Genomic DNA, 15,866 nt, shown 5'->3' with positions numbered 1-15,866 from the left:
TATTCTATCTTTGTCTTTCAGGGTTGGGTTTTCAATGTAATTCCATGGGCTGTTGCAGTCCCATTCTCCTTTTCGGGTGGCATCCTGGCTGATCGCCTGATCAACCTTGGTGAGAAACTTTGTCAACCCGACTCATGACACTGCATGAATCAGCCTCAAAGAAAAAAAATAGAAGACCCATATTTGCAGGCTGAAAGTTTTCATGGAATAACAGTATTGTGGAATGTGATGGCACTCCCCAAACCTTAATATATCAATATAAATTGATTTGATCAGCCCTAATTATATGAATGGAATTGGATCAGCAACTTTCTGGTGTTGTGTAATTCATTTACATATAGCATTGGCACTATGCTATTAGAAACACAAACCTATGCCTCCATTCTGCTCCTGCATCCACCCCTCTTTTTTTAATTAATTAATTATGTCTTTTGTGAGCCAACCCACTTTCCTAATAGGGAGCACTGCTATCCACATGCTCCAAACCTTAACCCAATACCCTCGCCCACCCTGGTCTCAATCCACACTGGCCCCTTAAGACACAGCTTGATCACCTCCTCACACTATGCACCATACGATGAAATGTCACCTAGTAACATTTGTTCAGGATTGGTGCAGTCAGTATCGTAGAACCACTTGCACCTTATCTACTCCTGAAGGTACCCAAGCCACTTTACAAAGGGGAACATTGGACACGCAACAAGGATTACAAAGTGCAATTATACAGTGAAGGTCTTGGACGTTCTCTTTCCATTTTCCAAAATGATAAATAATGAACTGTAAATATTTTTAATTATCCTGAAACAATAGAAATCAAAAGAAAACAAATTTGAATAACAAATAAGCAGCTCAGATCTATTTCCAATCTTGCTTGAAAAGATGATCAATTATACCGTATATAAATCTTTTATGGATTCTTTAACTGGATTCATCTGTAATTTGTTAGAATCTGTTATGGTAAGGTGTTGTTGCCATAAATGCTTTAAGTTTATAAGTCTATAAATCACTGAGTTAAAAAAGGGGGAAGAAAAATTGCCAATGTTAGAAATCTGATGTAAAAATCAAAAAGAGTGTTAAAATTGTATTTTATTGAATTCAGTTGAATTAAAGATAAAAAAAAATTCATGTGGGTGAGAAACAAATGCAATTATTTGCCAACACTGAAAATGTGATATTGAGTATTTTATGATATTTACTCTGTTGTATTTTTCAGGGTTTGACACCGCTAAGGTGCGTAAGTTAATGCAGGTATGACAACTAATAAAAAAAGCTTATTTAAATATTTTGAAAATAGTTCAGCAATGTTAGAGGATAAAAGTAAAACCAGTTTCTGGTGTTATTTTTAAAAACAGGTGATGGCCATGGGATTATCCAGTATCTTTATCGAATTACTGAGTTACTCAGGCAGCTATTACCAAGCCTTAATATGTATATCAGCTAGTTTAGGACTTCAGACCTTCAGTCACAGGTAAGCTAAGATTGGTTGTGTTAAATTTGCAGGCCATCTATTAGGTTCTACAGTATATAATATAAAATTATTCTTACATGTCAACATTAGTGCTTTCACCTCTGCATAAGGAGGTTGCATGTTCAAATTCCACCCTATGGTACTCCTTCAGTATTCCACTGGCAGAGATGCCATCTCTCAGATAAGACACTAAACCGATGCTCCATCTCAAGTGGACATAAAAGATCCAATTGCATTGTTCAAAGATGAGCAGACTTTTCATTATGCTCTGGTTTTCTTTCAAACGACAGCTAAAACAGATGATCTGGTCATTTATGTTAATGCTGTTTGTGGAACTCTGTTATGTGCAAATTAGCTGCCACATTTCTCGACCACAGTTATCTACATTTCAAAAGGAAATTTAATTGCATGTTCTGAGGATGTGACAGATACTATGTAAATGCAGGTTGCCTCTTTATTTTCCTGTATCTAAATAATAGCCATTATTCTTATCACTTGGTGCAAACTCCATACCCTTACCACCTGCTTCAACAACCTTCCTGGTCACTCTTTTTGGCTGAACCAGACCTTTATGTAATCTTAGCACTATTTTTGGCTCTGAACTGATTTACAATCCAATGTTTCTTCATTCCGCTTCTAACATCGTCCACCAATATTCTTTTCTCAGTTCATCTGTCACTGAAGCCCTTCTTTATACCGTTGTCACCTCCAGACTTGATTATTCCAGTGCTCTCCTGGGTAGCCTCCCATCGTGCACTATTCATAAAATTGATCTCATTCAAAGCTCAGCTACCCAGGGCCGGGAGAGGGGGGCCCGGGAGAGGGGGGGCCGGGGATAGGGGACTGCAGACGGTGGTAAACATCAAGGTTGGGAGAGGAGAGCCCAGGAGAGGTGGGTGCAGACGGTGCCAAACACCAGGGCCTGGGGGTAGGGGGGTGGGCTCAATGTTGTAGATGGTGTCCAGACTATGCAGTAGGCCTGAAAGACCAGCCTTTTTTTTAAATTGGAACTGCTTGACGGTTCTGATTTTTTTCTTAAGCTGGTCTTTCAGGTCAGTTTCATTGACAACAGCTGCATTTAGGAACTGCTGCTGTTTTCATCCTTCAGGCAGCTTTGTGGATCGATTTTTTTGGGATGAAAGCCCGCCAGAAAACCAGGAAGCTGCCTTAAGGTCAAAAGCAGCAGTTCCTATTCACAGCTACTGTCAGGTGGGTGCTCTCTGTTGAATATTTGCTTGAAAAATGTTAAGTCCATTTAATCATTTTAGAGCTAAAATTTTGATGGGGTGGGGGCAGGGTGTGCGATTGGGATGGGGTTTTGGGGTGTGGGGTGAGGGAGTGGCTGGGTGATGGGGGCAGGGGTGGGTGGGTGAGGGATGAGAGGTGGGGTGAGGGGTGTGGGTGGGTTGGGAGTTAGAGTGGGTTGGGGTGGGATGGTCACTTTTAAGGTTTAGCGCCACAAAATTGAATACTTTACACTTCTCTAGATTCTCTTTTGAATTTAAACCAGCATATAAATAGCAGACTAAATGTCCATTATGGCCTAAGTAGGCACAATTCTGATGACATGCTGTGTAGATGTCCCAGAGCCTTGAGAATCTCAGAACTTACATATAAATGTAAGAAAATAAAAACCTGGACTGATGCAAAACAGGGTGTTGACTCACTTTCCTCCCATTTTATTATTCTTGCAAAGTCTGGGAATGAAATCTCTATTTGTCACTAAGAGATTGCTAAAGAAAGGTTCTACAAATCTCTACTCCTTCCTAGGTTCACCCAGATAATTTGTAAATTCATTGTACAATATAATTTGTATGACAGCCTATGTACAGTGTCTCATTCTTCTCTGAAAAGTTCAGAACAACAATTCAGTCTAGATTTTTCCTGAGCTGATGGTAGATGTCTGATTGTGGGGATAGTGGAGCAGATGTAATTTATGGTATATTGTGGGTTGGCGCCAGAGAAATCAGAATAGTAAGGCTGTATTAGCTACAGAGTTGAATTGTTTTGTAAATATAGTGATTTCTTTATAGCCACTTTCCTAACATCAGTTGATTACTCTATGATTAATTATCCTTAGAGAATCAGCATTGGGCCTCCAATTTCACCATTGCTCCAGTCACTCTGCTTAATGCATGCAGGTGTAATGAAAGAAAGACAAAACCTAAATTTATAGAGCAGCTTTCACAATGTCCCAACTTGTTTTAAAGCTAATTAAGCACTTTTGAGTTGTAGTCACTGGTATAAAGTAGGCAATGTGATCAAATGGCAGAGCAGGCTCAAGGGGCCAAATGGCTTACTCCAGCTTCTAATGCGTATGTTCAAATTTCATTTAGATGGACGAGATGAGCTGGGCTAGATGACCTTTGTCATCCATAATTATCTTGCAAACAGTGGGTGGAATCATGACTGGTGTTCTGTCTATTTTGTTGTTAATGAAGGTTAACTGTGAGCAGGTTTTGTATGATGAAATTGCCAGGACAGGAACACGTAATGGGCTCATGGTCAATCCGTTACCTGCTTTACACTGCACATGCTTCTCAAGAGTTTTTCATTGACTTTAATCTTGTATGTTTGTCTACTTACCTATTATCCCACTCTATCTTGGTGCTTTTATGAGTTTTTGAGGTATTGACACATCATGATAAAGGTGTAATATAGTAGATATTGAAAATATATTGTAGTGAGAAGCAGCCATCAACAAAGGCCTTCAGACTTGCTCATCAAGTAAACGCCAATACAATTGTGAGCCATTCAGTCTTTGTTCTCTGGCCTCTTAAAAGTTGTGTCGCACAAAGACACCCAGGAGCTCCAGTGCTTCTCACTGACAGTGAAGACCAAAGTTGTTCACTCATTTCACTTGGTTGCTCAGGAGTCATCTGGCTTTCTACCCTGTGAGATTACTGATAAAATAGAGTCCATTACATCCCTTGTACGAAATCATTATATTGAATAATATCATGCACCCAGGCAGCAGAAAGTCTTCTACTTTTACAAAATGGAAAAGATCATGTGCAGTTTATCTGGGTTGCAAGTATTGAATCTTTCCCCCAAATATGAATTTACTGTCACTGTGTCCATATGATGCAATGTGCAGAGCATGTTAATGAGGGCTCAGGCAGTCATGGAAATCAATGTTATTGCCTGTACATGTTATAAATAACTAATGGGAAATGTTTTTGTCAAATTATCAATATTGCATGGTGCTGTTAAAGTTAAGTAACATTTGTACTCTCTGGTTTGTTTAATAGTCGTGGTGGGATCACCTATTGGGTGTGCACAAATTAGCAAATTATATCGTTGCTGCTCTTAATATTAATGACCCATGTTGCATATATATTGGACAATATTTGTAACCAGATGCCAACAATGCGAGTTATTATTTTACTAGAACCTTTCTGTGATTGTTTGATGAATCTTGAAAGGGGAAAAAAATATGCATGATTGAGGGGGAGGGTTAAAAGGGAAGGGGAAGGGGGAGGGAATTAAGGGGCCCAGAAACAGGAGAAGCACTGGCATCCATGATTTCTCTCCCTGGCTTGTCTGTTACCTGTTCCTGTCCTGCTTTTCCATCATTCCCACCCTGGTGACCTGCCTTTCCTCAGTGATAGTCCTCTTGCTTCTGAGTAAGAGCATTATAGGTTCAAGCTGCAATCCAGAATTTGAATATGTAATCTAGACTTCAGTGCAGTTCAGAGAGAGATGCTACCTTTCAGTTGCCATACCAAGGTTCCCTCTGCCCTTTCACTGGGCATGAAGATCCCATGGCACCAGGCAAGGAAGAGCTAAACTGATATCCTATCCCATATTTAATCCTAATCCACCGATTAGGTGATCTGGCTATTTATTTAATCGCAGTTTTTTTGGGACTTTATATGCAAAATGACTGCCTTAAAAAATAACATTTCAAAGATCATTGATTGGCTGTGAAGTGCTTTACATATTTGGGGGACATGAACAATGTTATGTTAGTGTAAGTCTTTCTCAAGATATGGCATTGAGATCCTGTCTGCCTAAGGTGGATAGGGATGATTTCATGACAATAATTCCTCCTCAAACAGCACCAGTGAAAACAGACTATCTGATCATTTATTTCATTTGTTGTTTGTGGGACCTTGCAATGTGCAATTGGCTGCCACATTTTACAAGTGTTGCATTTGAAAAATTCCATTAGCTGTAAAGCACTTTACGATACCTGAGAATGTGATAAATGTGTACAAAATGCAAGCTCATTATTTTTGTACAGATGGAGGCAATTTGTATTGATTTAAAATAAAGTTGAGTACCAACTTTAAAATTGAATTTTTGAATAAATAATTGAGCTTTTGTCTGAAGGCTTGCAAGCTGTATTTATCTGATCCAGGCTTGGTGCTGCACAAACCTCAGTTTATTCCAGATCAATGTATTGTGCAAAAAGTAAAGTTGAAGTACTTCACTGTTCTTTCTTTATTTTATTAGTGGGGTATCTGTCAATGTTCAAGATTTAGCACCATCATGTGCTGGTGCACTGTTTGGTAAGTAGCAATTACAAATTAGTTTTGCATAGGTGTAAAAATCTTATATGCTCTGCCATGTTAACAAATTTATATCAGAGGTGGCAAAAACTAAAGGGAGTGGTCATCAACCAGGCCTATCTATTGTTAGAGCAAGTTGTCTAAACTCATTAATAAACTTCAGCTGCTTCATCAATGATCTTCCCTCCATCACAAGGTCAGAAGTGGGGATGTTCGCTAATGACTGCACAATGTTCAGCACCATTTGCAACTCCTCAGATACTAAAGCAGTCTGTGTCCATATGCAGCAAGACCTGGACACCATTCAGGCTTGGGCTGATAAGTGGCATGTAACATTCATGCCACAAAAGTGCCAGGCAATGGCCACCTCCAACAAGAGAGAATCTAACCATCTCCCTATGACATTCAGTGGCATTGCCATTGCTGAATGCCCCTCTATCAACATCCTTGGGTTTCCATTGACCACAAACTGAACTGGACCAGCCCTATAAATACTGCGGCTACAAGAGCAGGTCAGAGGCTGGGAATCCTCCAGTGAGTGATTCACCCCATGACTCACCAAAGCCTGTCCACCATCTACAAGGCTCAAGTCAGGAGTGTGATGGAATACCCTCCACTTGCCTGGATGAGTGCAGCTTCAACAACACTCAAGAAACTCGACACCATCCAGGACAAAGCAGCCTGCTTGATTGGCACTCCACGCACCGCCTTAAACATTCACTCCCTGCAGCAGACGCGCAGTGGCAGCAATGTGTACCATCTACACCACGCACTGCAGCAACTCACCAAGGTTGGATTTCTCCTGTTTTTTGTGGATAGGACATACGTAGGCAATTTTCCACATTTACCAATAGATGCCAGTGTCATAGCTGTACTGGAACAGCTTGGCTTGGAGCATGGCTGGTTCTGGGTTACAAGTCTTCAGTACTATTGCTGGAATACTGTCAGGGCCCATTGCCTTTGCAATATCTGGAAAGGAAGAATATGCAGGTCTATGGGGAGAAAGCTGAAGAATGGCACTATGTGAATTGCTCCTTCAGAGAGCCAGCACAGATACATTCCACCAGCCTGTTTCTCACTATTGTCCCCATTGTACTTCTAAGTTTTGTCATCTGAAAATATTGACATTTTGCCTTGTACACCCAAATCTAAGTCATTGATGTATACTAAGAAAAACCGTGGTCCTAATACTGACCCAAACCTAAGAAATGAATGAGGCATATGAGAGTGATTGACTATAACTATATTAGATTTTCTCATTGCTGTTGGTGAATGTGGAATCTATCAAACATTAGCTTTTTTGTGCTAATATCTAAAAACTATAATTCAACAAAGATTCCTATACTCAGAATAGCTTTCATAACCAGGAAAGCTAAAATGAACAAACAGAGGATAAAATATAGAGATATTGCAGTGATGCAGTGAATGTGAGTTTTGTAGGCTAATTCTGGATTTTAATATTTTTCTACCTGTACCAATTGCCTCTCGTCAAGTTTACTGCCCAAAATCAGCTCTAAAATACCTTTTAAGTGACTTTTAGCCCAGATTGAATCACTTTATAATCTGGTTTACACTTCAGCAGCACATTCAACTTATATTTACACGAATGTCAGCAATTACTAATGCGAAATTGTAAAATGGCAGTTTTCCCCTGGACATTAAGCATACACTAAAAATTGTGGGACAGTGAATTTTTACTAAAATCTAACTGGGAATTCCTGATAAGTATGCATTCCTGCAAGTGAGTAATATAGTTAAACTGGTTATTTGCAAATCAAATTACCACAGATGCTAGAAATCTGAAATAAAAACAGAAAAGGCTGGAAATACTCAGTGAGTCTGGCACCAGCTGTGGAGAAAGATACAGAGTTAATAGGTAGCATTTAATGAAGGCGACGGGAGCCAGCAAGAGCCCTGTGTCATCTCTTTTCAGGAAGGAGACAGGCCACAGGTGAGTGATGGTGAGATGGGGGACACTGGGTAGATTTGAGGGGAATCGGCTGGAAGGGCGGGGGTGCGGCTGTCAGCAGGCCTCCCCTTACTGATGCCAGGTCCCTTGATCAGGAACTGAGTGTCTTTGAACAAAAGACTGCCCTTGGAGCAGGCAAATAACTCTGAATAGGATTTGCTCTTTGGCAAGTGTCCCCACCTGCTGCTGGTGAATACTGTCATAGAGCCTTCCCATCGGGACTTCATCATCACAGAGGCAGGAAGGTGATGGGGTCTCTATCCACCAACCTCCTGTCTGATTAAATGCCCCCCTCGCCACCAAACCCACCGTGGGGGAAGGCATCAAATACCACCCAACATTTCAGGTCAATGATCTTTCATCAAAGCAGTCCATCACTGTTCTGATAAAAAGTCATTGGGCTGAAATTTATGGGCCACCCGCAGGCACATGCACCTGTAAGTTATGGTGCCGTGCCATCAGCGATGTGCTCCCAGCTCTTGCCAAAGTTTTACAGTTGGTGGGGATGGCATCGGGTGTGTTACCCAACCGTGGCCCAATTGAGGACCTTAACTGAGTGATTAATGACAAATGAAGGGTCTCATCATGCCGCTGATTCAAATTAATAGGAAGTGGGAGTGGCCTGTGCCCATTTGTAGCCCAAAAGGTTTATCCCTGCGGGCTGCTGGTCAATGAGCCCTTGTGCCAATTGTTTTGCCTCCCTGTGTCCATCCTCCCCACTGCACTGTCCCTACCCCTCTCGGCAGGCACTGCCAAAGTGGCCCTGGCGATATCCTGGACATACCTAGCTTATGAGACATCCATGGTTCCTCTTCCACCCAGGCCTCCTGTAATACCCGCAGGTGACTACTGACCTTGGTGTGATGCAGAGCTGCTGGCCTCCAATTAGTTGACATGTCTATGAGGCAGGACTTCCTCCTGGGGCAGAATTTTCCCCCCGTTGGGGAGGATGTTCATGAGGGGCACATGAAGGCCTCTGATTGGCGCCCCCAATTGGGGACACACCGCCATTTTACGTTGGTGGGCTAATTAAGGCCCGTCCAGCATGACGTCTGCAAGGAAGCGCTGTGCGCTCCCTGTGCGGGTGAGGGATTCCCTGAGCTGAGAGTGCGCTCTTTCATGCGCATGGACATGAAAGAGCGCATTCATCTTCTTGAGGCTAAGTGCTGCCTCAGGGAGATCAGCTCCACATTAAAAAATGTTAAAAACAGAGAGAAAAAAATTTCCTGACGTGTCCCCTCATGTGGCATTGTCACATGAGCTGAGACATGTCCATCGCTTTTACTTACACTTTTATTAAATTTTTAAAACCTACATGAAACATCATCCTGCCCATGGATGAGGTTTCATGCTTTTTCCAGTGCCCACCAGGGCTCCCTGCCTGCCCGCCAACCTTAAGGTTGGATGGGCAGGTCCACTAATTATGCTAATTACTTTGTCAATGGCTTCAGTAGGCCACTGACAGGTCGGCGGGTGCACAGCTGATTTGCTTGAGCCCCCGCTGACCTGAAAATTGAAATGAGGCGGGGTGACGTTGGGAGTTCCGCCCGACACCATCCTGCATCATTTTATGCATCAGTGAGTGGGCCCCACCTGCTGCTCGCCGACCGGGAAATCCTGGCCCTGGAGATGGACAGAAGTCCAACTTCATAATAATTAAAGGGCCGTTGTCCAAAAAATTACACCAGGGCGAACTGGCCTAGTGGAAGTGGGCTCACTCCCAAAGTTTACGCTGGGCTGTTGGGAGCCTGCCCTCAGTTTATAAATCAGCCCCTTAACTCTGTTTCTCTTTCCACGGATGCTGTAAACTGGTTGGTTACTTCTGTGATTTAAATCTTGGTATAGTGTTGCGACAAGGTTAACGGGTGAACTGACTCCTGTCTTTGTCCAAATTCTGAGTTGGTTATAACCGGAGTTTGAATTTAAAATGGAGATAATATTGCCAGTTCAATATATATTTAACTGTATTTCACTCGGTGCAAGAAATAAGGTTCCTTAATTTAACAAATGAAGCATTAGTTTCATTGCTAAAACTCACTCAAGCAACGATGCAGAAATTATTAGCAAAAGATGTAAAATCTACAAATATGACCAACTACCCACTAATACAAAAACAACACACACAATCCCCCTTCAGGCATGCAAAAAATAAATAAAACTCTGCAGAGTATCAGAATTTAAAAACTTGCCCAAGTAACAAGTAACGTCAGAAAAAAATTATTCGAGATTGTCCAAAGGCTTGTTTACAACTGATGGGTCCTTTTTCGCTGTGGAGCAGTCAGTTCTGCAGCCATGGTGGTTAATTCAGAATTCTCCTTTAAGACCTCTTTGTTTGCAAGAATAAGGTCTTCTGCTGGGTTTTTCAAATCACAATCTCATCAGCTTTGATGAGAAAGGTATCAGAAGAGAGAGAAATGGGATAAAGCTGTTGCTCCTGTGGCAGTCCCTCTGAGTAGATAAAATCCAGTATTTTTTCACCCAAGAGCGGAGTCTCATGAAGTTTCTCTGAGAGCTCCATAGACTCTGTGAACCTTAAAAAGCAGCTTGTGTCCTTTGTAAATGTAACATAGTTAGCTGCTGTGAGACAGTGTCCTTTGCTTAGGAAAAATGTTCTTTTCAAAAAGTTCAATATATATGTATGTCCAGTTGATGACATTATAAATTAATATTTTATCTAACACATTTTCATAATAGCTTCTTTAGTTAATCATGCTTCTTAAAGAGTAAATTTAATGTAGATGAATCTTTTAACTTTTATATTTTATCAATAGGTGTTATGAACACTGGTGGAGCTTTAGTCGGTTAGTATATTTTTTTTACTTTTACATTTGAGTTACACTGTGCTGTGTATACTTGGATTAAACACGATATGTATCTTTTAAACTCACAAAAGTATAGGCTGTAATATATTCAGATAAGAGCTGATACACCAATCTCTACAGCTTTGGAATTCGAACTCTAAGCATACAAATGACTGCTTCCTTTCTATCTATCTACAAGAATTACACAAAATCTTTATACTGTAACATCAAAAGAGGCCAGCTGATCCAATTGGTCTATGCCAGTGTTTATACTCCACAAGCTTCCTCCCACTACTAATTACTCTTCCACTCTGCTACTATATCCTTCTGTTCCCTTTTCTCTCATGTATGCATCTGGCCCACTGTTAAGTGTGTCATTGCTATCTGCTTCAGGCATTCCATGTGGCAGCATGTTCCACATTTTCGGTGCTTTCTTTATAAAGAAATGTGTCCTAAATCCTTCAGTTGATCTTTTAGTAGCTATCGTATTTATGAAACTTTGTTCTGTACTCGCCCACAAGTAAAAATAGTTTCTCCACGTTCACACCATTGAACCCCTTTATATTTTTAAAGAACCTTAGCTGGCCTTTTCTTAGTTTTGCTCTTTTCCAGCTTATATTGGATTTTATATTGAATAATCTGTTTCTAGTAATAACATGTTGGGAGCTGAAGAAAATCAATTTCTGTGTATGTGTGTGTGTGTGTATGTACGTACTATGACTGCTCAAATAACCCACTGCAAACATGTGATGCTGTAATGCCTTGAGTGTTGGAGAGGTTGTGTCATGCTCCTTCCTTTCTGTCATATGATAAACTCTGCCAAATGCCCGAAAGACAGCTGGCTGGTCTGCTATCCAGATACCAAAAGAAAGTTTGGAACAACTTTTTAGAAAACTAACTTGCAGTTTGCATTAATTAATATTGTTCTTGCAAAATGATATCTCCTTAATGTTATTCTGGAATCTTACTGGCATGATACGCACATGGTGTATTCATAGATTGGCTTTGAACCACATTCCCAAATACTTGCAACTTCATAGATGACCAGATCAAATTCAATAAAAGTCCTTGTATATAAGTCTTAAGTTTTAGAGGGCATCTTAATTAATGCATACTCTTTCTGCCTTTGTATATTTGGAGAGTGGTTTTATAGAGCTATTCTGTTTCTAAGCAAAATGTACAAAAAAAATGGGATTGGGGAGGAAGAAGACAAAATAGGCTTTGTTTCTTTGGAATTCAATATTCTTTTTAGCATGACCTACAAGTAAAGAACTATGCTCACATTCATACTTGATAGACCCATGTTATTACTTTTGAGTGCACAATGTTCTATGACCATCAGGGTAGATGCTGTGTGCACATATATGGAAGTTTACCAAGCAAAGCACAGTGAACTCTACTCACTGACAGTCACAGTGTTTGTAGATTGCAGACAGGAATGTAGGATCCTTGTTAAATTAATATTTTCTAATGCTAGTAAAATTCCCTTGCCATCACATGAATCGATATCCTCTGGATCTGAACCTTTCCAGTTACCGGAACAGTTTCTTCTTATCCATTTTGTCTAGACCCCTTATGATTGTGAATACCTCCATTAGTTCTCATCTTAACCCTTCCTTCTCTGAGGAAACGAGTCTTAACTTCTCCAATCAACCTACGTAACTGAAGTTCCTCATTCCCAAAACCATTTTTGTGAATCTTTTCTGCACTCATTCTAATGCCTTCACATTTTTCCCAAGGTTTAATGCCCAGAACCAGATTCAATACTCCAGTTGAGACCAAACCAGTGTTTTATACAAGTTTAACATAACTTGCTTGCTTTCTCTATTCTCTAGAGTTTAGAAGAATTTAGCATAGAAGCATACAAAATTCTTACAGGGCTCGACAGGATAGATGCAGGAAGGATGTTTCCTCTGGCTGGGGGGTGGGTGGGAGGGGCTAGAATCAGGGGACAAAGTCTTAGAATAAGGTAGGCCATTCAGGACTGAGAAGAAAAGGAATTTCTTCACTCAGAGGGTGGCGAATCTTTGGAATTCTCTACCCGAGAGGGCTGTGGAGGCTCAGTCATTGAGTATATTCAAACAGAAATCAACAAATATTAAAGATATCAGGCATATGGGATAGTGTGGGAAAATGGTATTGAGTTAAAAGATCAGCCATGATCTGGTTGAATGGCAGAGCAGGCTTGAGGGGCCGAATGGCCAACTCTTGCTCCCATTCTATACTTTTGCACTCTGTGCCCCTATTGATAAAGCCTAGGATGTGGTGTATGCTAAATTAATTAGTCTATCAACTTTCCTGCTATCTTCTAGTCCCTCTGCTTCTGCACCCCATTTTGGATTGTAACCTTTATTTTATGTTGTCTCTCTGTGTTCTTTCTACCAAAATGAATCACTTCGCACTTCTCTGCACTAAATTTCATCTTCCATTTTTCTGCCCATTCTACTAACCTGTCTATGTCCTTTTGAAGTTCTACACTACCCTCCTCACAGTTCACAACACTTCCAAGTTTTGTATTATCCACAAATTTTGAAATTTTGCTCTGTACACCAAGGTCTAGGTCATTACTATATCAGGAAGAGAAGGGGTCCTAACACCAACCCTCTGGGGAACTCCACTATAAACCTTCCTCCACTCCAAGGGAGGAAATTCTTTTTGGACTCAGTATTGTACTGGTATGTAGTTGTACTGCATCTGATTTAGAACCGCCTCCTGGAGATGGACTCGGACCTCCTGACTTTAGTACGTATGGGAGTCAGGTCACTGACTTAACTTCCAAGTTGTGCCACAATATGTATCAATACATGTGAAAATCATGCCCTACGCAAAAATTGCAGAACTAACAATGATGTAGGTTCCGAGAGGTTTGTATTGAGTCGTGCTACTATATGTGCTTCCTCTCCTCCACGGACACCAACATTGTTAATTTTATTTTCTCTTCATTACAGGTGTTATTTTAGTGTACTGTGCAGGTTACCTCATAGAAACCTCAGGATCCTGGCCATCAGTTTTCAACTTGATCAGCATAGTCAACGTATTTGGCCTTTCTATCTTTGTTATCTTTGGCCAAGCAAAGCGGGTAGATATTTAAGTAATGATTTCGTACTAAATTGAATCCAGAGGTTACTGAACATAAACTTCAAGAAAAAAAGAACATACTTTTTAATTATATAGGCTCTAACCAGTGTTTTTTCTGGGACCAAGGAACTGTTAAGCTTATTATTGTACCTTGTTTATAAACAATTTGCTGCTGAATTCCTGCTTTGAACAAAAGTAGTACTTAAATATGCACATAACGTTTATGGCTATTTTTAGTGATTTTATTTGTTGGAGAGATACTATTTTTACATGAATAGAATATTTATGAGAATGTAAAAATACAAACTTATGACAAAATCAAAGGAATTCTACTTGTGATTTATTAAAAGATGAGATAGAGATTGTGTATCCTTAAAGGAGAGTGCTTATAGAGAACCAAGATTAAATTCAGGAAAAATGTAGCTGGCCTACGCTTTGAACCATTCATTTTATCAGCTGGACATTCACTGACTGCACGCTCATAGGTGCCCACAGAATTTTTGTTTCCAGTTAGCATATTATTCTAATATTAGTACAAATATTAGATCAATGATGGTCTTTATTTCTAAGCTTTGCAACTTACAGGTATCAATTTTAACATTCCAATTTCTCTAATAACTACATACTCTTTAATTCATTGCAGGATTCCTACTCTTATATGGTACTCTTACTTTTTATCCTAGTTGATTATTTCCACAACTAGACCAAATTTCAAAATTAAAATGTCTTAAATCTAGTTCTCTAGCTCCATATTAAAGACCTCCCATATTGCTGTACATTTAAATGTTGGGCATTGCTGATTACAATACGCAAATTGCCTTTTACTAGTTCTGTTCATAAGAATGACTGGTTTAAACTTGGCTCCATTCAGATATCTTGAATCTTATAGTGTCTGCATATGGTATTTTCTGACTATCAGCTTATCAACTCAGTGAGGTGCAGTCTATTTACAGTCAAAATGTTACATGTATATTGTATCATAGTACGATTGGAATGTTGGGCATTTGTTTTCATGACTGAAATGTGAAATTCCAAAAGTTATTTTGGCATGCTTCCTCTTTCGGCTTTTACAATGGGAGCAGCAAATCCACCCTTGGTGAGCTTGAAATTAAATTTACTTATAGTATCTGATTACCGTATAAGAGAATTAGTTTAAATCTGCAATGTTTGTATTCATTAATGCTTGTATATTCAGAATCAAACATTTTATGTTTAAAAGTTTTATATAATTACTTAATTACTCAACTTTAAATTGCATTGTGATTATAAGATGCTTAAAGAATAAATGTTTAATTTCTAAATCATTAGCTGCAGGATAAAAAATTCTCTTTGGGCTGAGTTGAAAATATTTAAACTACAGTTATTTTGTAAAATATTGATGGCAATAAAGTTTGAATATAAACTTTTTATCTTTCTGTGTTGCTGGATGTACACTCTGTCCAATAACCTGTTTATTCAGATTTCCAAAGGTTGAAAATCTATAAAGAAAAAATGTTTCACCCAGAGAGTGGTTGGAGTCTGGAACAAACTTCTTGAAAGGGCTGGTTTGATCAGTGTATTCAAAAGGGAATTGGATTGCTACCTGAAAAGAGAGAATGTGCAAGGTTATGGGGATAAGGCAGGGGAGTGGGACTAGGTGGAATGCTCTTTCAAAGAACCAGTGCAAACTCGATGGGCTGAATGGCCTCCTGCACTGTAAGGATAATGTGATCAACAGTTTAGTACCTTCAGATTAATACTTAAGAATTACTGAGATTAATTTTTAAAAAAATTAAATATGCTATCTGAAAAATCAATGGGCAGACAACATAATATCTCAGTTTAAAGAATTGTTAAACAATGAATGAACAGAATCAGCTAATTTTACCTCCTAGAAAGTTTGCACGGATGCAGGTGAGTTTGCCCTGTCTTGTCTGTGCTGAATATAGGCCCCTCTAGGGGGCTGATTTTACACAATCCCATTTTTATGCATCTCTACATACATTTTTTTGATTGCTGTAATTAATTTTTAGCATCAATCACTATTACTGCTTATC

General features: G+C 39.7%; 1 protein-coding gene across 6 annotated transcripts in view; it reads left to right on the top strand.

Annotated features, from left to right (window-relative positions):
• LOC121287638 (solute carrier family 17 member 9-like) overlaps positions 1–15,237 on the top strand; it is a 66,734-nt gene extending 51,497 nt beyond the window's left edge. For 4 of the 6 annotated variants that reach the window (XM_041205571.1, XM_041205576.1, XM_041205570.1 and 1 more), the window contains 6 exons: positions 22–109; positions 1,214–1,248; positions 1,353–1,468; positions 5,927–5,982; positions 10,723–10,752; positions 13,701–15,237. In XM_041205571.1, the coding sequence (XP_041061505.1) occupies positions 22–109; positions 1,214–1,248; positions 1,353–1,468; positions 5,927–5,982; positions 10,723–10,752; positions 13,701–13,843 (468 nt within the window). In that variant the 3' untranslated portion in view covers positions 13,844–15,237. The remainder of the gene's footprint in view (positions 1–21; positions 110–1,213; positions 1,249–1,352; positions 1,469–5,926; positions 5,983–10,722; positions 10,753–13,700) is intronic. The other 2 variants (XM_041205573.1, XM_041205575.1) reach the window with 1 other exon arrangement.
• The last annotated feature ends 629 nt before the right edge of the window (positions 15,238–15,866 follow it).

The sequence above is a fragment of the Carcharodon carcharias genome, chromosome 14 (assembly GCF_017639515.1).
Source record: "Carcharodon carcharias isolate sCarCar2 chromosome 14, sCarCar2.pri, whole genome shotgun sequence".
In the NCBI taxonomy this organism is placed as follows: Eukaryota; Metazoa; Chordata; class Chondrichthyes; order Lamniformes; family Lamnidae; genus Carcharodon; species Carcharodon carcharias.
This window is presented reverse-complemented; position numbering and strand designations above follow the sequence as displayed.